Source organism: Neolamprologus brichardi, chromosome 13 (assembly GCF_056152115.1).
Source record: "Neolamprologus brichardi isolate AB-2024 chromosome 13, ASM5615211v1, whole genome shotgun sequence".
Classification (NCBI taxonomy): Eukaryota; Metazoa; Chordata; class Actinopteri; order Cichliformes; family Cichlidae; genus Neolamprologus; species Neolamprologus brichardi.
Window position 1 is genome coordinate 12,498,232 of NC_142116.1, and position 24,735 is coordinate 12,522,966.

The following is a 24,735-nucleotide window of genomic DNA, read 5'->3' on the forward strand; positions in this document are numbered from 1 at the left end:
TCATAAAATTAAATAAGGTCACTTCTGAACTCCTAATGTAGAACCCTCAGAAGAATACTAAAGGAAGGCTTTTTGAGCATTCTTTTGAGCAAACATCAACCTAAGATGCCAGCCGTAAAACGTGCCATAAGGAAGAAGACAAACTAAGGCCGGCTGAGCATTTATATGCAAAGGCCTGCCCTTTATCCCTCAGTGATGCAGGAATGTGAAGGATGCTGAGCGTCCACCTGATACTGCTCTGCGCCCGGGGGAGGGTCTCCAGTCTCCACTCTGGCTGCCATAATACGGCTCAGCGCATGTAGACAGGCAGGAGGCGGAAGCACATCCTCAGAGAGGTCTGCTGGAAACATGATCATCAGGGGAACCTAAACGCATTCTTCGGATCCTGTCAGATGATTCCACAACCGAGTGCGTTTTGTGCTTTTCTCCAAACGACATAAGCAGAGACCGGCGTCCGGACGAACCGTTCAGAACGACACAAGCCGATATCAGCCGCCGCTACGTGTGAGGCGAGGTCACCGCAGTACCGCGGTAAGATACGCTGAAAAACACAGCGAAACCAGACAGGCTTATTATTTTATTTTTTTAAATTCCGTTTGCGTATTTATGCGTAAACACCGACTGTTTACCATCGGTTATTAAGCAAAGCTTTCCAGCCGCTCCCGGTTGTCAGCGTAGCTTGCGTGCATCCCACTGCCCGTGTGTATCACACTGTCCATCAAGCAAAAATCATAAAAAGCATCTGCAAGAGCAGCAATCCAGAGAGTGGAACCGCTCGCAGGTCACGGAGACTGGACATTATATTTCTTCGTCATTCCTGAACATTGGCAACATGGACTACAGTAAATGTGGGTTAGTGGAGCAATGCCATGCACCCTGCTACCACCAGGATGCCCCATGTGATTTATATATATTTATAAAATAATTGATTTTATATTCATTATACGGCGATCTGCAGTTTTTAAATCATTTATTTAGATATTTTACGTATAGGTAATTCTTCAGTCACAGTTTTTGTACTTGCAGCAGCTCCCTGCTCTAGACTGAAAATATATATATAAAGGGATGAGTACACATGCAGTAGTAGGCAGGCCTCTAAGCTCCTTTGCAGTTGTACATCATGCTGTAGCTTGATCTGTTTTTGCTATATCGTGTGAGAAGAGAGTAATGTGTCAATTAATTTGTATGTGGCTGTTTTGATGAAAGGACATGCTGTGCTCTGATTTTGAGTTTAAATAACATTTTAGAAATTAAATAGCTTGTTTTGCTAATTGTGAGCTAATATGAAAGTGTTGCAGTAGAAATCAAGAACAAGTGAGCACAGTACGGGCAGGGAGCTTCTATGTAGCTGGTGAAGATGTTTGGATGGTACTGTTTAAATGGGTGAATGAGAGAATGGGGTCTGTATAATTGCATTAAGGAACTCTGATTCAAACGCCTTGTGTTCAAACATGAATTATAAATGCCCCTCATTCACCATAACCTCATTCACAATAACCTAACCTCCAGTTCCATCCCTGATTAAATGGGCCAGTAAAAGCTAATGGGAATTTTGGTATTACCTCACATTCCCCATCTGTTGCGTGAGTATCAAGCTACTTAGCCCACATCTTTTTCACCTTGGGAATACACGAGCTATTGTTAGACACATGTTAATTAAAAAAAGTTAATTTGCCAATGATGACTTTTCAGTATCCTAAGGTAAGAATGATGCTAAAAATGGTAGATTCTGGCCTTTTAAAAACAGGTTTGCATAGCTGAAAGTAATGGCCAATGTTAAGTGTTTTCCATGGATGGATGAAATGGATGCCTGGTTATAAAGCTGAACATTAACTGAAGTGGTGAACACTGATATGGCAACTGTATGTGTAGAAAACATGTTATTGTTGAGTGAATATTACAACATCATCCACTTTTCTGTTATTGTTTGGCCAAAGTGACATCCTTGAGGACCAATTCAGTGGTTGCCATATGCTCTGTCAGATGGAATTTGTAAAACCTAATTTGGGGTTTTGCTGGTGTCATGTGATGTGAGACAAGTGCTGAACACCATTGGTGAAGAAAAATAGAGAAAAAGTCTGGGGGGACATAAGGCTAATACATAACAATATATGCACTTTGTTTATTTTAAAATCCTACATACATATGCTATTTAAAGGTGGGCACATATGTCCCCTAAAGTTGATTGTACTTGGTTTGCATCCATAGTTCACAGACTGTCCCATTTTTACACCTTGAGCAGAACATTTTCACCATCTTGGTCATCAAGGGGTAGTCCTGACGACTAAGAAACTGAGCAACACTACATGCTTGTATGGTAATGAGTTGGTTATCATACTGAAGAATGCCTTTCTTTAGTCACTTTTTTGAACTTTAGCAATTATAATTTACAAAAAAAAAAACAAAAACAAAAAAAAACCCATCATGTTGGATACATTAAGACTTAAAACTAGCAGCCAGTTCAAAAGTTCCCCCAGGAAAGCTTTAGCTGAGGTCATAGATTAAAGAAGCTGAGGTTGCTAACCATTGGAAACGATATCATATTTAAGGTACTGTATCAATCTGTTATCCATTATCAATCTATTATATACAATCTATTAGATATTAATGTAGAGAAAACCTGTGATTCATGCAGATATATATAGTGAAACCAGTGAGGATTTGTGCAAAGCAACCCTTCTATGTTGCCTTACTTAAGTCCAACTTCTTTTTATCTGGTGTTTGTGCAGCTGCTTTATTGTTCTCTTATCAAAATGGGCTAACCTTGCTGTTGACATTATATTTTATACTGATAAAAGAAGCTTATATTTCATTCTATGGATTGCATGTGTGCACTTAGCACTATGAGATGCTTTTTGGACCGATTGGTTGCAAGAGACCCCATAACCTCATAAAACATTACAGTTGTGTGTAGATGACCGCACTCTCTTCAGTCATGATGAAGTGTGTCGAATGACAGCGACTGTCATTCTTACATATGCACTTAAGGCACACCTATACACGTTTATTTATTAAGAAGTCTACATCTTGACAGACCATTTTTAAAACAAAGAAGCCTGCTCAAATTTATCATATCACTCAAGTCTGTTTTTTGTTTATAGATTTGATATAATCACAGAGTCTGTTTCAAGCTCGGCTACTTGCCGTGCTCACTCAGGGTTTCTTAAGTAAACCATGATTTGAGGTGCAGCTTGCTGTGAGAAGAGGAAGTGCTAGCCTTGTCAGTCTGTCTGTTAGTGGGGGAAGAAAGCCATTTTTCACTTTAATGAGACACTGCACTTAAACACAAAGATTGTTTCAGGCAACTCTCATGGTGAGGGAGTCAGAGAATACACCTGCATCAAGCAAATCTAAAGAGAGCCATATTAATTAGATGAGTAGTTTGGTGTGTCAAAATGAAGCTGAAAACTAAATAAAACAATGTGTCTTAACTTAGAGCGTGCGGTACAATATGTACCGCACGCTCTAAGTTAAGCTTTAAGTATATGATAGCCTAAAGCAGTTTTGCTCTGTTTGCTCACACTTTATGCCACTTGTAGTAGACTCCAGTAAAAGAAGCTAACTCGTTATCCTTGGCTGAGCAGCAGAAGAACGAGTGGCGATGCTGTAATTGCAGTGATTATCATCGCTTGCCCCTGGTTTTACCTATACTGTGCCCTAGAAGTGTCACTTTCAGTGTCCTCAAACTGCAGGCTGGAGATTACTCTGCTCATTCTCTCATATGGGTGTATAAAAATAATATTTTACAGCTATTTCCCTTGGTAGTAGTTGCTAATTTCAAAGCACTGGTGTTTGAGGCTCAGGCAATACTGACATGCTCAAGTCGTTAAAGGTTTATGGTTAGTGTGAGCAGAGAGGTTATGAAAAGCCTCAAACTCGCTATGCTTTAAATAAACACATAGGAGGCATTCTCACATCCTTTTTCTCTTGCTGCAAAATCAGCCTTTTTTGTCTTGTCGTCCTGGCAGTTTTTCAGTGGGCAGCCCCACACACAAATGAAATCAAATTTGCAAACAGACAGGCCGTGTGATCTGCGTGAAATCAAATTTTCCAACCGACAACTAGCAAAATACAACCTCAGCTGGCTCTCCACACTAAGCATTATGAATGAAGGTGCCTGCAGACAGTTATATGGTCTCCGAAGACCTACTTTAAACATGAAATCAAGGAGTCATCATAACAGGGAACCACATGAGCCTCAGATATCAAAGCCATCAATTTTGTATTAATGGCTTAGGAAAGCAGGATTTGAATAGCATGATCATTTAAAATCGAGAGCATGTGAAAAGCACCCATCATTTTTGAATGGGGATTATAAATATTTTCATCACAGTATAATACTACTATTACTACTACTACTACTAATAATAATGATGATAATGATAATAATGAACAGATTATTTACTTCAAAACTGCTTAGCTACAGTTCCCAGGGTTGCCTGTTGTGGTATGAATTAATGATTGAATCACAGAGTGCTGGGTGATGATGCACTCACATCAAATTTTAATGACGTGCATGTTTCCTCTGTTAGTCAATGGGCAGAGCGGCACAGAAAGTGCTTTTGCCTGGAATAAATTGCACTGAGCATGTCTCGCTTTTCTTTGGACTGAATGTTCAGGGCTGAAAGGACCAAAATACTAAGGCTGAAAAGTTGAAAATGATTGCCTAACTATCTCCGAAGAGACCTTTAAACACATGAAATACAGTATGAATAACTTAGCACATTTCATACATTTTTTATACCTATTATAATTTAACACAGGCTTTTTAACATTCATAATAATATATTACATTGTGAAAACGCCAACATAATTCTTTAGCGTGTATAACTTCAGTATAACACTTTAACTATTTTTATCCATCATTAATATCTTTTTTTTTTTTTTTACCACTGCTTAATAACTACACTTTTCTTAAACCCTCTGAAACAGTATTTTTTATAGATAGACAGCTGGGATTTCTACCAGAGAGCTCCAAGGAGCTCAGCTTCGAGTGTGTTAACCAGGCAGGATCAAATCAAATCTACTAACTGGTTTAAAGTGGCAAAAACATATTACCTGAAATGATCTGTCAGTCTCATTTTAGCTGTATTGTCACCGAATGTCTCCAGAATTGATCTTCTTCTGGAAATGCCAGCCAACAAAATACAGATTTAGGAGTGCTATAAGAACACAGTCTTCTAATTGACATATTATTTACATTTGCCAGTTCTTTCTTTTTAGTAATAAAAAATCTTTTTAATTTGTCCCAGTGTTTATAGATTTAAAAGTCTTTCCATTTGGGACTTTAAAACAATAGAGCACCAGTGTTGGTCAAGTCACTTGAAAAAAGTAATCAGTAACTAATTACTGATTACTTCCCCCCAAAAGTAATCCCGTTACTTTACTGATTACTTATTTTCAAAAGTAATTAATTACTTAGTTACTTAGTTACTTTTTAAAAACACGATTTACAACCTGAATAGGTGATAAAGTGATAGCTCTTTCAGCCCAATTCTACTTTTTCGGCATAATCCATCATACAAAATGTAATCAAATGGAAAAGTCTCTTTTTAAAACTTGTTTTATTAGTTTTAATCTTTTAACTTTATGCATCAAGCAAAAATTTAATTATATGCAACATTCTCTGACTGGAAGAAATTTGTTTAATATATAAACCTATTTTCTGCACATTCCAGCACATAAAATTGTTGTTGTTTTTTTGTGTGTGTGTTTACACTCACTCTTTCAAATAGATGCAAGTAAAACAAAGCAGAAAATAAATGAAATCAAAGACTAGCGGTCCTTTTGCTCTATTTTCACCTGTAAAGCAGGAGTAGGGTTAGGCGGAGGTTTACCCTGGTGCAGGTGTGCCGCAGCGGTCAGTGGAAGAATCCGCGAGTTTCTCTGTGAATTTCCCATTAGTTGTGGCGCACTCGGTGCTTGCTTGGAAGTTTAGGGGGGTTTTTGCTGTAAAAAGAAGTTTTCTTCACGCACAATGGATGCTAATGTTTTTGTCACTTTTTATGGAATCAAACTCAAAGTAAGGTCAGTACTTCCACGCTTTAAACGCTGCACGCTCATACTCTCTCCCGCACTCGATATATTATCCATTGTTGATCTGCACACAGCTGTTGTCACAAACGTTGCACTTGCTTACGTCACTGTCATGAGACATTCTCGCAAAAAAATCTTGGTTTTAGTAACGCAGTAACGCAGCGTTCCTACGGGAAAGTAACGGTAATCTAATTACCGTTTTTGCAATAGTAATCCCTTACTTTACTCGTTACTTGAAAAGTTCACTGCAATGACAAACCTGTCAGCTAAAATACTGTACGCAGAAATGTTACTTTGTGACACTATCTTGTTCGGGAAGTGGTTAATTTGGTATCTGTGTTCCTTGAAAAAAACTGAAAAACTATGGTGTTTTTCTTGAGGATCTTCCATCTTTATAGACATGCAGTTCAAAACCATTACTGATTACTAAAGTCTCAGATACAAAGGCGTTGCAGTTCTCAGGTCAAAATGCCAGCAGCTGTAAAGCACTTGGAAAACTTGCTCCTACTTCAAGGGGTAAAAGAGGTGTTTTCCAAACCTTGTTCATTCATTTTCCTCACCGCAGCTCAGACGGACTGAGTGGGCTTATCCAGCTGGATAAGGTGACTAATTCATCTCTTCTCCTTGTGCTCTATTAAGCTGCGTTACAGTGGCAAGTGTTAACAATATGCCTTTGTGTCTCACACCTGTGGGCAGTGCAATACCGGTAAAGTAGGAGTGAGTGCGCAAAAAGGCCATGTTTTCTTTCTCTGACTTCAAGACAATAGAATATCATCACTTTTATATCTTTGTGAAAACAGTAAAGAAATAATTCCAACACATTTTGTGTGGTGGTTATTATTATAGGCACATCTGTGGACGGGTACAAGGCCGTGTGTGGTGACAACTTTATTGGACAGTCCTGTTTGTAACCAACATCTTGTTGGAATTGAAGAAGATATGTTTGGTCAGAGATCATTAACGTCTTAAGAGTTTTGGTTTGCAGTAGGATGTTATAGAAGAGAGGACTATACAGTATATGAATGCTGGGCATGCACAGTAAAGAGTGCCCAGCATTCATACACGTACTCCTTCAGCTGATTAAATGCAATGCATATTCATTTTCTCTGGCGTATTTTACAGATGCAAACCCTACTCATTAACCCTGCCTGTGCACTCATGCATTTCTCATGTGTTTGAGTCATCTGTAAAACACAAGCTACATTCATTATTGCTTCAGAATATAACACAGTACATACTGCATAACAGCAGGATGGTTAATATGTGTCTAACTATTGTATTTTTGCTTTATTTTCCAGGTTTTCTCTTGTGACTTGATCCAAAGCTGAGAGTAACCTCAGGCACTGCCAACGACCTTGGTGATCTCTTGATTCAACACTATTATCGGTGTCTTAAATGATGTGTAGGAGAAGGACTGGGTAGAAAACCCCCATAAAGTCAACAGAGAAAAGGAAAAGGAACTAGGATCACATGGTTGGTATGGACTGACGAGTCAGCTGAAAGCAGATCAGTGTGGCTTTGCTTGGAAGTGTAAGTCTTTTATTGCATCTGACCACAGAGCAGGTCAGTTATCTTTTAGAGGATCAATTACAATTCAATTCATTAAATGGAAATAATGAAATGATGACTGTGTCCTCTTTGTAGATGAGACTAATTTAATTTCAAATTGTTTCTCCAAATTGATTCTTTCAGTCATTACTATGCAACAGGCAGGGATTTGAGCTGTAAACATGGTTTAAACGTTGAGATAAAGATACAATAGGATTCCCACTGTTAGGTTAAACGTCTTTCTGATAAAAAAGCTGTTGTAATATGATGTTTTATAAAATCTGTGACAGGTGTATTTGCAAGTTGCATTTAAAGATATGGCAGTGATTTCCCCAAACCTGTGAAGCATCATTCTTTTTACTACCTCTGTATAGTAAGGATGTCTTCCATTATGATTGTTATCTGTGAAGCCAGAATCTTGACATTTATCTCCTGCAGCTCAACTCCTCTCCTCCCTCTTCTCATCTCATCTCTTCTTTCATGTCTCCTGCCTCTCTGCTGTCACACTTTACTGACATGTGTTTGTGCTCTCATTCCATCCTTTTCCTTGGCGCTTGACAATGGAAGTGGTGGCTGTTTCTGGTATTCGTTTCTTTCTTCTTCTTTTTTTTGCACTGCCTTTGTTCTTCTGTTCCCTGGAAACCAAAAAAATCTTTTTATCCTTTTTATCCTTTCATGCCGAGCACACAATGTGAATCTGTCTTGGAATCTTTATCGATCTGAGGACACTGAGACACAATTGGATGTAGCTATCTATTTGGATTTTTTTGTTTTTGTTTATGAACAGTTTTTATATTTCTTTTTTTTTTTTAAAGTTAAGTTTGCAGTAAATATTATCCATATTCTTTAAACGCTTTAAACACTGTGTTGGGCACATATATATATAGTCATGCACTGCTCTTCTCTAGCATTGCATCTGGCAAACAGCCATAGATGCCCTCTACACAGTGTCATTGATGGAACATGTTGAATAATTTACAAATGCATGCATTTTTCAAAGCAGTGGTGTTTTCAGTGGCAGTAAGCTTTCAGCAGGGTCAGCTCGGTGTACCTGCTATTTGTTAACCAGACATACATACTGCGTAGTTGTAATATAGAGTGTCAACTGTAGTTAAAAAGTAAATAACCCCAATGAAATAGAAGAAAGTGCTATACTTTGTAAGTGTCCAGAGGCAATGTTGATCTGAATGTCATTTGGGGTGAATAATGCTTAAACGAGCCATTTATGAGTGAAATGCCCCAACATCCTTGACATCAAATACATTTTAGACATTCACATTTTCTTTCATAGTACTAATTACAAATGCCAGCGTGCTAGCTATCCTCCAAATGGCAGACTATACATTACAGTTGGTTTTAATTGGATCAGTTGGAGGCATTTGGAGAGTGCTTTGGGAGGCAATGTAAGGGCACTTGCTGTGATTGGTTATTATGTAGTTAACTGTATTTGATAAAAACCTTGAAAACTGTCACAGTATAGCATGTGTAGAGCCTAAATGCAGGAAATGAAGTCAAATGGTATAAAAGAAAAGTGCGGCTTATATTGGCTGTTAAAGTGCCAAAACTAAAGTAAGACAAAAGCGGGATTAAAGTAGGAAATGAGGGAGACCTCCACGAAGATTAATGGATGTAAGGAAGGAGGAAATGCAGAGGTTTGCTGTGACTGATGAAGATGTTAGGGATAGGGTGAAATAGAGGGAGATGATCTGCTGTGGCAAGCCCGAAAGAGAGCTGCACATATGTTAATGCTGTCATTTTGGTGACATGCTGATGTAAGTACAGTCACAGAGGCTTTAGGCTGTTAGCCTTGTTTAAACACAGTGGCTAGGCAGGTTGTCATGTTAAACTACACGGTAAATTGCATTTACATTAAAAAGTCATTTTATCTGCATGCATTTGACATCGACAGTGTGCTGCTGAAATGGACGGCACAGAAATCAAGTGAAATCAAAGTCGAGTGTTGACTTTGCTAAAGAAAAGAAAAGCTGTATGAGCAGAAACAGATGTGTTTGACTATAAAAACCGATTTATGCAGATATGGAATCAGGGTTGAGTAGCATATACTTTATGAGCAACAATAGGTCTCTCCTTTTTCCTGTAGACTCAATCTCCCATAATTATGAATAGCAGCACAGCATCACATTATGGAAACAGGATGACTCAAATAATCTAAAAATCATTATGCTTGCATGAATGGACATTACAGTTGACAGATATTACAATTTGGGTCTGGGTCAGGACAAATCAATATATATATATATATATATATATATATATATATATATATATATATATATATATATATATATACACTGTAGATAGATAGATAGATACATAGATAGATAATCATCTATCATCTGGGTGTGATTCTGAGGCATTTGCAAGGTAGCCGAGAGATATAATGTCACTTAGGAGGCACCTGGGAGACATTCTGGAGGAGGAGTAGTACCTCCACTGTTAACTCCTTCAGAATGACCGAGCTCCTTATCCTATCACTAGAACTGAGCCCAGACACCCTTCGGAGGTCGTTCATTTCTGGAACCTCAGTCCTATATCACAGCTTGTGGCCGTAGCTGAATCGCCACCTTGGGGAGGTTTTGTACCCTAGTGACCCCAGGAGCTGTGTCGCTCGGGGCAATTTGCTCCTGATAGGCTCTCCCAAGGCGAATTGTTCCATGTAAAGAAAGCAAATAAAGTGAGCAAGTTAGCCTGTTCATGAGAGGGCCACAAGAGCCCCACCCCAGAGCCATGCCTAGGAAATGTGGACTATCATAAATAATTTTGAAGTTGCTGTATCTATCTACAGAAATCGATAGAAATAAGAAAATCAGATTTTTGTAAAACCTTCATATTATTTTATTCTCTCTGATCTGTGAATATAATAAATTATTTACAAAAAGGTGTTTAACTGACGTCAGATGGTAAGCCTCGAGGTGTGATGCTCTGCTTTATTTAAAATATGTTAAATTCTTCGCAGCATTTGCTCAAATAAACAGCAACAATAGGGAACATATTTGTGGTGGCTTCATACAGTTGTTGTTTTCTTTAAGAAGACGTTGCCTGGCCACATCTGTGAGGATAAATACAAAACTAATTAAGATTGAAGGCAATCATTTTGATAACAGAACTAGGAAATTCTCTTACCCAGGTTAGCAACATTTTTTCTTGCTTTATTTTGTGTTTTCTTTGTTTTATTGTTGGAAACAGATCTTTTAGGATACCATAACTCCAGGAGGGGAGTGATTTGAAGTTTATACTGCTGAAATCCAGCAGGGTCTGTTTCTGCAGCTGCCACACACATTTATTTTCATGTGCTGATCATTGTCTCCTCTGTGTTCACAAAGCAAAGTAGATCACTGATGAATAATGCATACTAATGCCCAAAAATATTGCCCTCAAGTATTAGGCCAAGACGTATGCGTTCTGAATCGTTGCATTACATCATGCATGGATGGGATGATTTGCGTCTGCACTCCCAACATAAGTGATGCAGTATAATTTTATTTCCTGGGAACATTTATGTCAAACAGGTGCTGCAAGTTGAAGTAATCGCACTGCTGCAAGTATTTCATTGAAGAGAAAAGGCAGGCATCTGGAATGAACGATGCAATACCTGCTAGGAATGACACAATCATCCATCCATTTGCTCCCGCTTATCCTTTTCAGGGCCGCGGGGGGTTCTGGAGCATATCCCAGCTGTCAGAGGGCGAGAGGCTGGGTACACCCTGGACAGGTCCCCCTTTCTATGAGGGTTAAATGACTGGGTCTACTAATTATGATATATATTGCCAGCCGTAAGGTTAAAAAGTTATAAGCGTGTTTTTGTTATGCTACAGCGTGTCAGTACAGCGTATAAGCTGTGCTGTTTCTCTGTTGGTCACACTAGAGTTGCTTATCTTATCATTAAATTCATTCACACTGTTCTATTTTCCGCTTCTGCTTTTCTCTTTAGTGATACAAAAAGATATGCCTTACTGTTTCTTCTTTTTACGATTTTGCTCAAGGTAACAGAGCATTTGACATCTTTTCACAACGAAACTCTTTTCTCCTATTTCCTGGCTATACGGTGTATATACAGGAGCTGCCAGAATATGACAGATATGCAATGACCTGTGCGGTGACCCCCATACGCGCAATATGCCTTGCAACATCTAGTTGCGGGATGTACGATGTGAGCGAATGTGACTTGCCTCGTGGGGGAGAGCGGGGAACAGGTGCTGGCACTGTCAGCTTGTTAACACTGGGTAGAGAAGTGGCTCCTTCGACAGAGTGCTGCACATATGCAACACATTGCCTTTGGCTGTGGGGTGTACATTATGTGCAGGCATGCGTACATGTGAAAAGGCAGTGAGCGTATGTGCATTGCACACAGTCATGCTTCTGGGCCATTGATTGGGTGGATTTATTTGAGTTGTCTTCCCGGGGATTATTCAGGTAAAAAAAAAATGCACAGTAGCCTCAACTTTCTGTGTAAATGTGTGTCTCGATCATAGGTGTTGTGTAGCGTGTTGCTGCAGAGAGAAATTGAAATGCAAACAAAACACAGCCACTTATTTGTTGTCCAATAGTAATTGATAGGTTTTGGCATACATTTTGTTTTGGGAACATTGTTAGAGGGTTATTATGTAGCTCAGTTTTCTACAAAAGCTTTGGGAGCCATAGTTATATAAAACCCCCCTTGGGTTATGTGCAAAAAATTCTCTCAAACATCACAAATTAGGCCCCTAGATGACCCATTTCTAGAAGAACTAAATTGACACAATGAATTATTCCATCCAGTCTTGTGGCCTCTATAACAAGTCGGGGAGGTAGAACAGAGGATAAATTAGGACACTCAATTCTTGCTTCTCCCATTTATTCCATCAAAGCCATTTAGACAGATTTGCCCCATTTGCCCAATTTATTCTGTGATTTTTATACCCTCTCGTTTGGAGGATGGGAAAGAAAGAAGAAATGGATATGATTTTGGAGAAATTGGTACTTTGTAGATAAAAAAGACAGACATAATGTGTTGGAATTAATTTAATTCTGACGAAGTTGTAAGGAATTTGACATACTGTTTTCCTTTTTGTAAGGACACTCGTGGCACTCTGCCCCAAATACATCACTAAAAGCTTTCAGCTATAAAGCCAAAGGAAAGAGTTAGAATATAGTTTAGAGTAAAATTATGGTTCAGCGGAGAAAGAAACGGTGAAAGATGGAGAATATGGGAGAAGGTTCGGTGAGGCAGAGGTGTAACGTATTTAAATGTACAACATGAACTTACTTTTGTAAAAAAACAAAGTACAGTGAGTACACGTGTGTCTTGTCGCTAAGCTTTGCATAGTGCTGTACATCAAACAGACCACAGCAAAACAAGATAGTCTCGAACAAATACTACTTGAGCTCAGCTCCACTGCCAAATCCTCTAGGCCCATAGGGTATATGGTTACTGTCACCTGTGGGTTAAGGCCTCCTCTCTGGTTTGATGTCTGAATATTAGGTTATTTGATGCTGCTCTTTCAAGTCAGCCTGACAGGACAAGACAGCAAGCAGATTTCCCACAAGTACTTTAACTGCTCAGCAGAGAGACATCTTCAAAGCCCGGCTCCCCTTTGTGCCCTCTATGTTTTGTATCCAGCTGTAGATGCATTTCATGTCAGTTTGGTGCCGTCTAGTGGAGTTTGTGTAGAATTGCAGGATTTATTCTGTTATTTTTTGTTTTTTTCTGTTGAAGTGACTGCTTTGGGGTTTGTTTTTTTTTTCTTTTATCCACAGTGACAATGGTGTTGTTTCTGATTGGGATCTCTATTCCTGTGAATAATTCTTCTCATGAGAACCAAACTGCAGGTAACTGATGAAACAACTGAGCAATTATATTGTCTAAGAAGTAAATGTTAAAGCCAGACTCTAGAAAGATACGATTTTTCTTTTCACATATAAAGGAAAACCAGATAAACTGACTTGAATTCACCGTTACTCGAACTTGTCTATCTCGTACCTTATGACTTAATAAACAAACTTAAGACATATATTGCTGATCTTTTCTGTTACCCTATATTTTCCTCTATTTTATGCCCCATTGTCATTTATGGATTCAGTTACGATGTTTCAGAAAATGTAAAAAAAAAAGTCATGCTGTAAAGAAAAGATTCACATTTCACATAATAATGCTCTTTCTTAAGTAATTAGTGACTTCCAGTAAAAAATAGTCCAGGAAATGCCCTTAAAACCACTTTACAAATTAATTTGAATTAAATTTAAATAAAACAAGGAAAAAATAAATTGTCAATGAGTGATCTTTAAAGGTTAATTTTTTTTTTTTTTATTTCAACCAAAGCTCTGCTTCATGTGCAAATAATGTATTTGCAGTATATTTCTGTAATATAGTCCAAGGTTGTCAAACACACAGTAAGCCCCGGGGGCCAGAATCAGCTGAGCAAAGACTCCAATCTGGCCAGCTGGATGGCTTTGGAAAATGTCAAGGCAAGCATAGATTTTGGACTTTTGACTGTATTTTCATAAGTTTTATAGCTTTTCCTACTCATGAAGATCTCCCCATTGCCTTGAATACTACACTCAAGTAGTTAAGTAATAGGTTAATAATAGATAAAAAACAGAAGAGTTTCTGTTTTTCATTACTGTGGCTCAACAATAAAAAAAATCCATAAATCACTTTTAGTTTTGAAATTACAGGAGAGTCTGGACAATGAGCTACCAGAACTTTTAAAATGTTTACATTTACTTATATTTTTTATTCCTGGTGATACATTTATTTCATTTACTACACCAACATTTGTTTATCAAATAGAAAAACTGAGATGTACTGTTGAAATTGCACTTTTTCTTGTATTAACAAATCTCAGTTATTTTAAATGTGTTGTTAAATGTCTTCACATTGACAGAAAGGGATCAAAGTGGGCTACATGTGGCCCTTGACATCCCAGATATAGTATATTCCATAATATGTGATATCTAGATTAAAAGCTTGTTTTGTTGTAAACTAATATACGTTGTTCACTTTGTTTTTATCTAGGAAACTCCACCCATCAGGGTGTGCATGTGTTGCCTTCAACACTGGTTTTATCCCTTCTTCTTATCATCGTTGTCCTGCTGACAATCTACTGCCTGCGGTGAATAAATCTGTACATACACATGAACACTTTCTCACTCATTCCAGCTCCCTTTTCACGTGTATGTGCGCGAGCATGAGGGTGAATACATTAGGTTGGGGCATCGGGGTGGGGTGGTTTTTAAATAGGCGGTCAGCAGTGGCTTATGGATAAACAGCTGCTCTTCCACTAAGACAATAAACAAAGACGGCTAGGTCAAGTCACGCCAGAGACACTCATTCACTGACCAGCCAGCTGACAACAACATGAGGAGGAACAGCTTTGGTTCTATGAGATGGTTGATATTGGTTTTGGTATTTGTTGTTTACTTATGTGCTTAGTGGCACCATTGTAGAGATCAAGCTTAGCTCTTTTTTTCTCTTTAATAGATGGTTGTGCTTTTCTTCACCTCTCACCCTGTCTTTACCGTAGGTTCAAAAACCATAGGAAAGCTCTGGTTACCTCAGTGGATAAAAAAATTCCAAACGGCTTCTTGGAGGAGCAAGGTACGTCGGTGCTGTACTCAATATAACCACTGCATGAAAATATAAAGCAACCTTTTTGCTTTTTAAGCCTTTTTTTATTTGGTTTATAAATTCAGTCTCTTTATGGACAAGAAAGATTTCACGATCTGGAGTCCAAAGTAGCTGTGAAGGCTCTTACCCTGTAGGGAACCATATGAAGTTTCACTTCAAGTAAAAAAACGACATAAATAAACAGAAAGGCCAAATTCTGAGTTAAGACAGTTTTGTGCAGCAGGGGCATGTTTATGGCTTAAGAAATCATTTCTGTCGTGATATACCCCCTGAAGTAGGAAATCTTAATAGCTATCAAGCTTGTTTTTGCAGGTGCTGTAAGAGCTTGTAATGTTCTCTACAGGGAGACATTAGCAGTCTGACCACCATATATTCTTTTAACCACAGGAGAGCAGACAGTGGTCCTCCTCCCCAGATCTCCTTCACCATCCAAGAGGTACTTCCCTATCCCTTTGGACTCATTGGAGGAGGAGTACCGGATACGCTCTGCAGATGATGGCAAGCTCTTCAGAGAAGAGTTCAATGTAAGCATGCATTTATTTGGTGTGGATTGAGATCTTTGTTCTGCAACCATACGGCAAAAAGTGTACAAAAACAGTACTAAGATTATATGTTAGCAGCCTTTGTACCCGTGGCTTTATTTTTATCTCATGAGGATTGGATTCTCTCTTTATAGTCACTGCCGTGTTACTACCACCATGGGTCCTTTGAGGAGGCAAGCAGAGAGCACAACAGAGAGAAAAACAGATATCCAAATATTTTACCATGTGAGTGAGGATCTATATTCTGCAGTTGGAGACAGTATTTCTGCAAAAGCCCTCTGGCTTGCAGACTTATTGATAGCCAACATAAGGAAACGTGCTGTGGGCTGAAATGAAAATTAAGAACCACTTTTATTTACCTTTTTTCCCCTCTGTTCCACAGACGATCATTCAAGGGTGGTGTTAAGTCATCTTGATGGACACTTGTGCTCAGACTACATAAATGCATCTTACATAGATGTGAGTAGTAATTAGGTTAAGCTATAAAGTGAATAAAATTCCTCATCAAAATGTTCATTCACTACTGGTTTTTTTTAATCACACATAGGGTTATAAAGAAAAGAACAAATTCATTGCAGCTCAAGGTAAATGCACATTTTCTCTCATCTTACCCAAGTCTATAACCATTTTCACTTTGGTTTTACTACATTTCTTGGTTCTGTTTCAGGTCCAAAACCTGAGACAGTGGCTGACTTCTGGCGGATGATTTGGGAACAGAAAACAGCAACTATAGTAATGCTGACGAATTTAAAAGAAAGGAAGGAGGTATTCTCTCTCTGCACTGCATTATTCTAAAGAAATCTAAAATCCCCGTGCCTCCGATGCACGTTTAGTGAAAACCCTTTTAAGTTCTCAAGACCCAAAGTCATGGACATAATTTATTCGACCCCCTCTCTTAACTGAGAATCCATGCAAAGTGTCACCCAGCAGATTACTTAGCATCGCATTAAATTTAGCCTCAAAGGGATGATCAATTGAGCGCTCAACAGCAGGTTTGATGGGGCAGAATAGAGGCAATGAGGATCAATGATGAAATAATTGTTGATAAGATCCTAGGAGGCTTCATGATAATTAGTCTGAGAATGTATTTAATGAGTTGAAACGTCATTGTGAAGATCTTATTGACTGAAAGAGTAGCACAAAGTCGCTGTGAGTGCCTTTGAATTTGTAAAAGGCACACATCAAATAGATAGTTTTATATGTGGGTATAGTATGTACAAAATAGATGCATGTCTATAGCAACAATTGCAAGGACAAATGAGCTTCTATGCATTTTTAGTGGCATTCATTTTCCTTGCAGTACCACAAAAATAATTTGTATTGTTTTTCTCCATTACCAGGAAAAATGTTATCAGTACTGGCCAGAAAAAGGCTGCTGGATGTACGGGAACATCAGGGTGGCGTTAGAGGATGTCATTGTACTGGTGGACTACACCATTAGAAAGTTCTGTGTTCAATATGTAAGTAAAATATGTGAATCTACAAATGTACTGACCACCTACACGTTAGTCTTACAGGAGCTGCTCGGCCATGTAAACCATGGCATGAAGCACAGAGTGCACAGAGGTTTAGAAACGATTAGTTTTAAAGTCAGCACAGCGTTGGAGTCTTTTACACACTATGCACCTTAGCACTTATACGTGATAGCGGAATATCTAGGAGGGAAGAAATTGTACAAAGATTCATGACGAGGTGCTTGATTTTATACAGCCGTGGCAATGGGACTGAAAACACCTGAATTCACAAATTAAGAGGTGTGACCCAATACTTTTGTGCATATAGTGTATAAACACCTGCCAAAGTACTGAAAAACATCTTTGTGGTAATTCCTGCTAGAGTAGGTGTTTCCAGGAGTATATTTCACACACTGGTGTGTGTGTGTGATATGGTTTTGCAGCCGTTAAATACTGTACTGTAAGGAAAGGAAAAATAAACGTACATTATTGCTTTTATTTAAACATCTACACATGGTTTAAAAGTAATACTGTAATTTTACGAGTTATTCTTAATATTCTTCTTAATTACTGTAATAATGTAACAACCTATGTGTGTAGTTGCTAGATTCTTATTAAATATTGAAGATGAAACTAAGCCGCGGTGAGATGGTGCAAAAATGGTCCCCATGGGGAAATTGGAGCATTTTAGCAAACGTTAATAGGATCCAAAATATAATAAATAAATGAAAAACCAGTATGGAAACATATTAGAGAATATCAAAGGCTATAGATAACAGACACAGCATAAATTATAAATATGTAGGTGTATTTAAAATACAGCGAGAATTGTATTAATATGCAGTGTTTGGCTCCGTCATTTTATCTTTCCAAATTCATACACATACAGTATCTGTATTTTTTCTTGTCTTTTTGACTGTCGAGTTGGATGCCAACTCAGTGTACTGCGAAGCCTTCAGACTCCAAAATTCACTTTGTTCCCTCTCCATCTGAAGCTAGACGAGCACAGATATCCTCTCTGACTCTAAAAACTGTGACTGCTGTAGCTCTTCAGTACAACCTGACAGACTGGGTGCTTTAACATTCAGCTCTCAGAACACAAAGCAACCAAGTGTTCAAGAGAATGGAATTCTGATCTCTAGAGTATCGATGAGAAATGAAAGTGAGGCAAAGTGTTTAATAATTACATTCTACCCCAAAAAGCAAAATGACAAAAAAAATCAATAAAACTGAAGTTCCTTTTCTAGTAGGTCTGTGGTTGGCTGGCTTTGTAAAAATAAAAAGACAGATGACTTATTTGTGCCTTCAAAGCATTATTTATGCACCGATATGAACCTTGTGCGTCTTTGCTTCGCAGCAGGGCAGCGATGGTCCCAGAGCTCCCCGGCTGGTCACCCAGCTTCACTTTACCAGCTGGCCAGACTTCGGAGTGCCATTCTCACCCATCGGCATGCTGAAATTCCTCAAGAAGGTCAAAGCTGTCAATCCATCCTACGCTGGACCTATTGTTGTGCACTGCAGGTAAAATGTGCAGTAAAAAGGAAGCCAGAAGAAGGCATCTGAGCACAGTTATATAAATCCGGTGTGAGTTGATGCATTTCATTGTTAGGATGCAGGAAAGACTTTTTCAGTGCTCATAGTTATGAGTAAAGGTAACAAATTTAATAAAAACTACAGTTAAGCCCATTGCGGATGAATAAAAATCCTTGCATAGGGTGTGTATATGTTGCCTGACCAACCAGTGTTAAGCCCCACCAAAGAAATCTGCAGCCAACTGTAGCAACTGCTGCAACAGGTGCTCAGGGAGGTGGAACTGTTGTTCTTGAATGGGGCCCATTGAAAAGACCTCAACACCCCACCGTGGAATCCAAGCTCTGTGCTCCCAGAGGTGTCGTCTGCTGAAATGACCCCTGTAAATTTATTAGGGCTGTGCTTGGGCTTCAGAGGTGAAGTACTTCTACATATGGTTGTAGCTGTTCACAATTGACTTCTATGTTGAGAGAAATATAATAACTTGTGCCAAAAAAAAAGCGCATAGAAAATGAAATGTTCAGGTGTTTGTGGTATGTATACATTCACTCCTGTGAAGGCTCTTGCACATGTAAATATAATGTTACATTCAACCCTTCCCAACCACATTTTTCAGTGTTCTGTACACTTTGCTGTTTGTTACAGAGAAGACCTTGAGGCTTCTTGTTTGTGTTTCCACAGTGCCGGGGTTGGGCGGACTGGGACATTCATTGTCATTGACAGCATGATCGACATGATGCACATAGAACAGAGAGTGGATGTCTTTGGGTTTGTGAGCAGAATACGAGAACAGCGCTGTCAACTGATCCAGACAGATGTAAGTATTGACCCTTTCCGACCTGTTGTACCTTGGACTGACAGCTCAACTCGCTGCTCTGGTCGTGGCATAAACAAGCGAGGGCATAGGAAACAACAATGTCTGTGATGCAAAAATAGTGGGAAATAGTTTGGCAAACCAAAGCAACTACTTCTATAACTTCGTCTTCTCGTCTTCCTCTTTCTTAGATGCAGTACTCCTTTATCTACCAGGCTCTGCTGGAGTACTATCTGTATGGAGATACGGAGCTAGATGTGTGCTCTCTGGAGGGCCATCTGCAGAGGCTTCACAACACCAGGGCTCCCCACGACAGGCTGGGCCTGGAGGAGGAGTTCAGGGTATGAAGAAAGAAGCTCTCTCTTAAACATTTCAGACAGTAATGAATCGTGCCCATCACCCTGCGCCCTGCATGGGTATATTTTCATGGAAAACTTGCCCAGGGTGCAGCTCTTGGCAGTAGTAACATAAATAACAATGCTTTGGATCAACTAAACTTTATAAGGCACCACCATCTGCCTCATAGAATTTACTGTAGCTCTGTGAAAATTTCACGTTTTTGCTACAAAGTATCTTCACAGTTCCCTATACACTAGAAGGAATTATTCCCCAATGCGTCTTCTTCACCTCTTCTTCGTCTCTACCTTAATGTTTTTTGTCCAGCTTCTTGGCTTTTACTTGTTACAAGTATGGAAATGTTCCAGCGTCATCTGTTTTTAAAAAGACTCACCAGCTTTATTAGCATTGTACTTTTCTATATGTACTTTTTCATCATTTCCGTCTGTGCGTGTTTTCTCCCATCAGAAGCTGACCAACGTTCGCATAATGAAGGAGAACATGAGAACTGGGAACCTTCCTGCCAACATGAAGAAGAACCGTGTGCTTCAGATCATTCCGTGTAAGGACTCACTCATACTCGGAACAGTTTCATAATACATCACATCTAAGTAACATCAAAGTATCGCCCTGCTGGTGATTTTATAGATGTCGTACACAGATATCTGGATAATCAGCTCATGTCTCTGTGATCAGTGACATTTAAATTGGGCTTCTATCTTTACTTTATGTTGCAGTTGGAGTAGGAAAAGTAAGCCTGGGTACAACTTTTTCCACTGAAAACAGATATAGACTGCAGCGCGTTTGGCCTTAATAACACAGCTAAAGTTTTAGCTCGGCTAGGATTTTTTTTTTTTTCGTCAGCCCTTTCAAAGTTTTATTTTATTAGGAATCACTTGTGAAAAGTTTCATTTTCCTTTTTTTCTGTTTGCAGATGATTTCAACCGAGTAATACTCTCAGTGAAAAGAGGACAGGAGTTCACCGACTACATCAATGCCTCCTTTATTGATGTAAGCACTCCCTCACGACCTCCTGTATAGATTTCCCATAGAAGTATATATAAAGCTCATTGTTTCCTTTACAAACAATGCAAAATATTATGTTTGCTGCACTCTCAAGTGTTGTTTACCAGATGATCTGCCCTCCAGGGCTACAGGCAGAAGGACTATTTTATCGCAACCCAGGGCCCACTGTCTCACACAGTGGAGGACTTCTGGAGGATGGTGTGGGAGTGGAGGTGCCATTCAATCGTTATGCTCACCGAACTCAAAGAGAGGGAGCAGGTACAGTATGGTGTTCTTGCAAAAGTACAGGTTGAAAAGCAGAGTTGAACATTTAAACCATGCTTTATTATTCAATTTTTCATATTTATTTTCCATGCAGTTTGCATAATTGTCAATGTGTGTTGAGGTTTTGCCTTTATTAATTCTCATGTTATAATAACCAAACACTATATAAACCAGTTAACTGTAGCCTGTTTGCGTTTCCATTTGAACTCTTCAACCAGGAAAAGTGTTACCGGTATTGGCCATCAGAGGGCAGTGTAACATTTGGAGATTATACGGTGGAGCTGACTGGAGATACACAGTGTGAAACCTTCACTCTCAAAGACATGGTTCTCACCTACAGACCAGTGCGTAATGTTTAATTAAAACACTTAACAATATTAAAATTGGCATTTCACTTGAACAAATTTCCCAACCTGTTTTCTTTGTGCTGTTATCATCAAAGCAAATTAAAGTTCATGTCATTTCATTCCATTTACATTTTTTAATTAGATGAAAATAACAAATCAGATTTGCCCAACACCAGGAAAAGCAGTCACAACATGTCCGACACTTCCACTTCCACGGATGGCCTGAGATCGGAATACCAGCCGAGGGAAGAGGGATGATTGACATTATTGCCGCTGTGCAGAGGCAGCAGCAGCAGTCTGGAAACCGTCCCATAATTGTGCACTGCAGGTGAGGAACTTCAATTTGAGAATTCTGCAGCGTGGTGCACATCATCAGATGGAAATTATATACACTATATTACACTTTGTGGTTGTCCACTCATGCTTTTTAATATAACCCATTTCATTTTCCCTACTTTTTGCTCCTACAAATGTCTGTTACAATAAATTGTACATTTTTCCTCTCCTCGGTAGGCTTGGTGTTCTATGCCTAAACCACTTATGTGATCCCTTATAAAGACTTAGCTGTGAAAGCTTTGATCAGAACCTAGCTTCAGGTGAAGTGATTCTAAAGCAGCATGCCCCTGTGGGATTGATCCAATCCACTGATTCACAGTCAATTAAAACCTCTCAAAGTGAAATCTCCTCTGACTCCCACTATGATTAATCTGATAAGATGAGCTAACGACAGGAAATGGTGTCATCACTCTCTTCTATTCCTTCATCACCACTTGTCTAAGAGGGGCTTTTTAAAGCTTTTTCTCTGTCTCTTGGGAATGGGGCTAACCCGCTGCAATCCCTAACGTCTCTCTACACTTCTCTTCCAAATCGCACATCGCTCTCGTGCTCACTCCTTGTCTCTCTCTGTCTTTCTCCCTCCATCCCACCATCATTGTAAACATTGACTCAGTCAAACACTGAGCTTCTAGACTGATTAGTGTTAGCGTTTGGATTAGCCTCTCTTTAAGTGGGGATAATTATTAGCACCATTACACAGAGGTCACCTTTTTCTCCCGCTAACTTTTTTTTAGTTAAATGGAAAAAGGATGTGGTGAGATTACAAGAGTTTCACTGCAGTTTTACTCTTAAAAAAATGGTTCCTTTTCTTGTTGTTCATCTTCTGCGGTGTGTTTCATAATTGTCTGTAGTTCCTCTGCAAAGTTTTAATGTTCACATTTTATGATGAGATTTCTAATATTTTTGTCCTAATGACCTCAGTGCCGGTGCAGGACGGACGGGTACCTTCATTGCCCTCAGTAACATTCTGGAAAGAGTGAAAGCTGAAGGCCTCCTGGACGTTTTTCAGACAGTCAAGAGTTTACGCATGCAGAGACCACACATGGTTCAGACCGTGGTAGGTGTAAAACTACATAACATCAAACCTGCTGTGCATAAACATGTTTGGAATCATTTCTGCACGGTGACACTTTTTCTTTTCGCTTTTCTCTGCAGGAGCAATACGACTTCTGCTACAGAGTGGTCCAGGATTTTGTTGACATTTTCTCAGACTACGCCAATTTCAAATAGTGTAATAATGCTCTGTATGCTTTGTGTCAAATTAACATATGCAATTTTTTCTGAATGTTGTTTTCTAAAGCAAGCAATTGTAGTATTTTGCACATGAGTACAGATTTAAACTAAATGGTGTAATATACTTTAATATAACTGAAAACATGTGGTCCACAAAAAAGTCTGTCTCTTATGAGAATGTTTGATCTTCAAGTACCCCATTGTAAAATATAGTAATTCAAATTTTACTTAATGGCTTGGATAAATTGTAAAAAAAAAAAAGAAAATTATAATGCAAGTATACAACATTTTAGAATTGTTAAAGGGAGTATTAACTGAATTGCAACATTATCAACATATGTATATATATATATATATATATATATATATATATATATATTTTCTTACCTACAAAAATACCCAGTACATTGTACAGTGCACCAGTTTTCATTTTAGTTACTGAGCACAATGCCTTGAGTTTACATTGTACTTTATGTCGCACACTTAACATGTTTAATTGGTGTGAAGAGCAAAAAAGTGTGTTTTACAAATACAGTAGGATGCAATTAATAATGTTTTTTCTAAAATAACATTGACCAGTATGTGTAACTAGTATTTATGATCTACTTTTATTTCAAAGTAAAACATAAAATTTCAGACACAATTCATTCTGTTAGACGCTGCAAATTACCTCACTTCTGTCTGGGAATAACTTAACAGCTGCTGCCTGCTGCAATATTATTCAACTTCACCAACTTTCTTTTTGCCTGTGGCAATATTACTTAGTGGATTCGTGCCTGACTCTGCAAAATGTAATTAGCCCACATTGGAACAGGCAGAAAATATTGTATTATTACATGAATTCAAATGTATCATTGCAGTCACATTTTACTTAAAAAAAAAAAACATTTTTATACACCTTTTTGCATGTTTGCATAAAGCAGTGCCATACTGATTAGAAGTTCTAGTCGTGAAAGACTTGTCACCAAGTGACACAATTTTAATAAAGATAAAACAGATGTTTACTGTATGTTTAATTTAGATATTATATATACATTTTTAAAAATGCGTTGTTTTTCAATGGTGGTCTCATGTATGGATCATCGGCTAACTGTTTGTAGAGACACTTCTCAGAATATAAATTATATATGTAAGTGTGTAAGAAAAGAGGAAAAACACAGTAGAGACAGCTGATAATTGATGCAGCTAAACCTTTTTCATTCACAGGAAGCAAGAAGCGAGAAGAAAGCATTGATCTCAAATAACAATGCTTGGGCAAAATATGAATCATGCACACGCTGGCGTTTTTTGACTGTAATAGCTACAGTTGTCTTGGTTTCATATTTAAATGGCAAAAACAAAGCATATATTTTTGCAAGGCTTCTACTTAATTATTTTTCAACAGTATGCTCGGGAGTTTTGGTGAAGAGCTTTCTACTGTGTTTGTACTTTCATTATTGTAACTTTGTAAGATTGGTTCATTCATGACACACTGATCATTTTCTTCGGTTAATTTAGTCTGTACATAAATACTAGTGGCCATTGATCATCACTAAGGTTTACTGCAATGTGGACTTTAATCTTTTGTCATGCAGAAAGAATATTATGAAGTAAGGGTATTGACAGTGAGACCTTGCTGCAGATGTTAGAAATGCGCAAGCAT

At 38.5% G+C, this 24,735-nt stretch overlaps 1 protein-coding gene across 3 annotated transcripts; it reads left to right on the plus strand.

Annotated features, from left to right (window-relative positions):
• The first annotated feature begins 260 nt into the window (after positions 1-260).
• LOC102783648 (receptor-type tyrosine-protein phosphatase epsilon-like) lies at positions 261-23,438 on the plus strand. Of its 3 annotated transcripts, none has more exons than XM_006783723.3 (21): positions 261-531; positions 7,335-7,566; positions 13,342-13,413; positions 14,600-14,696; positions 15,108-15,181; positions 15,599-15,735; positions 15,888-15,978; positions 16,136-16,212; positions 16,301-16,337; positions 16,421-16,518; positions 17,094-17,213; positions 18,565-18,728; positions 19,419-19,554; positions 19,743-19,892; positions 20,356-20,449; positions 20,822-20,898; positions 21,037-21,171; positions 21,396-21,521; positions 21,701-21,852; positions 22,782-22,917; positions 23,016-23,438. In XM_006783723.3, exons 3-21 carry the CDS (start codon positions 13,347-13,349, stop codon positions 23,088-23,090), a joined length of 2,043 nt encoding a protein of 680 aa, XP_006783786.1. In that variant the 5' UTR covers positions 261-531; positions 7,335-7,566; positions 13,342-13,346; the 3' UTR covers positions 23,091-23,438. The 3 variants fall into 3 exon arrangements, with proteins under 3 accessions (XP_006783786.1, XP_006783787.1, XP_035760766.1); XM_006783724.3 differs by having other exon boundaries at positions 7,335-7,509; XM_035904873.2 differs by lacking the exons at positions 261-531; positions 7,335-7,566; positions 13,342-13,413; positions 14,600-14,696 and adding an exon at positions 14,793-14,973.
• Positions 23,439-24,735: the final 1,297 nt, after the last annotated feature.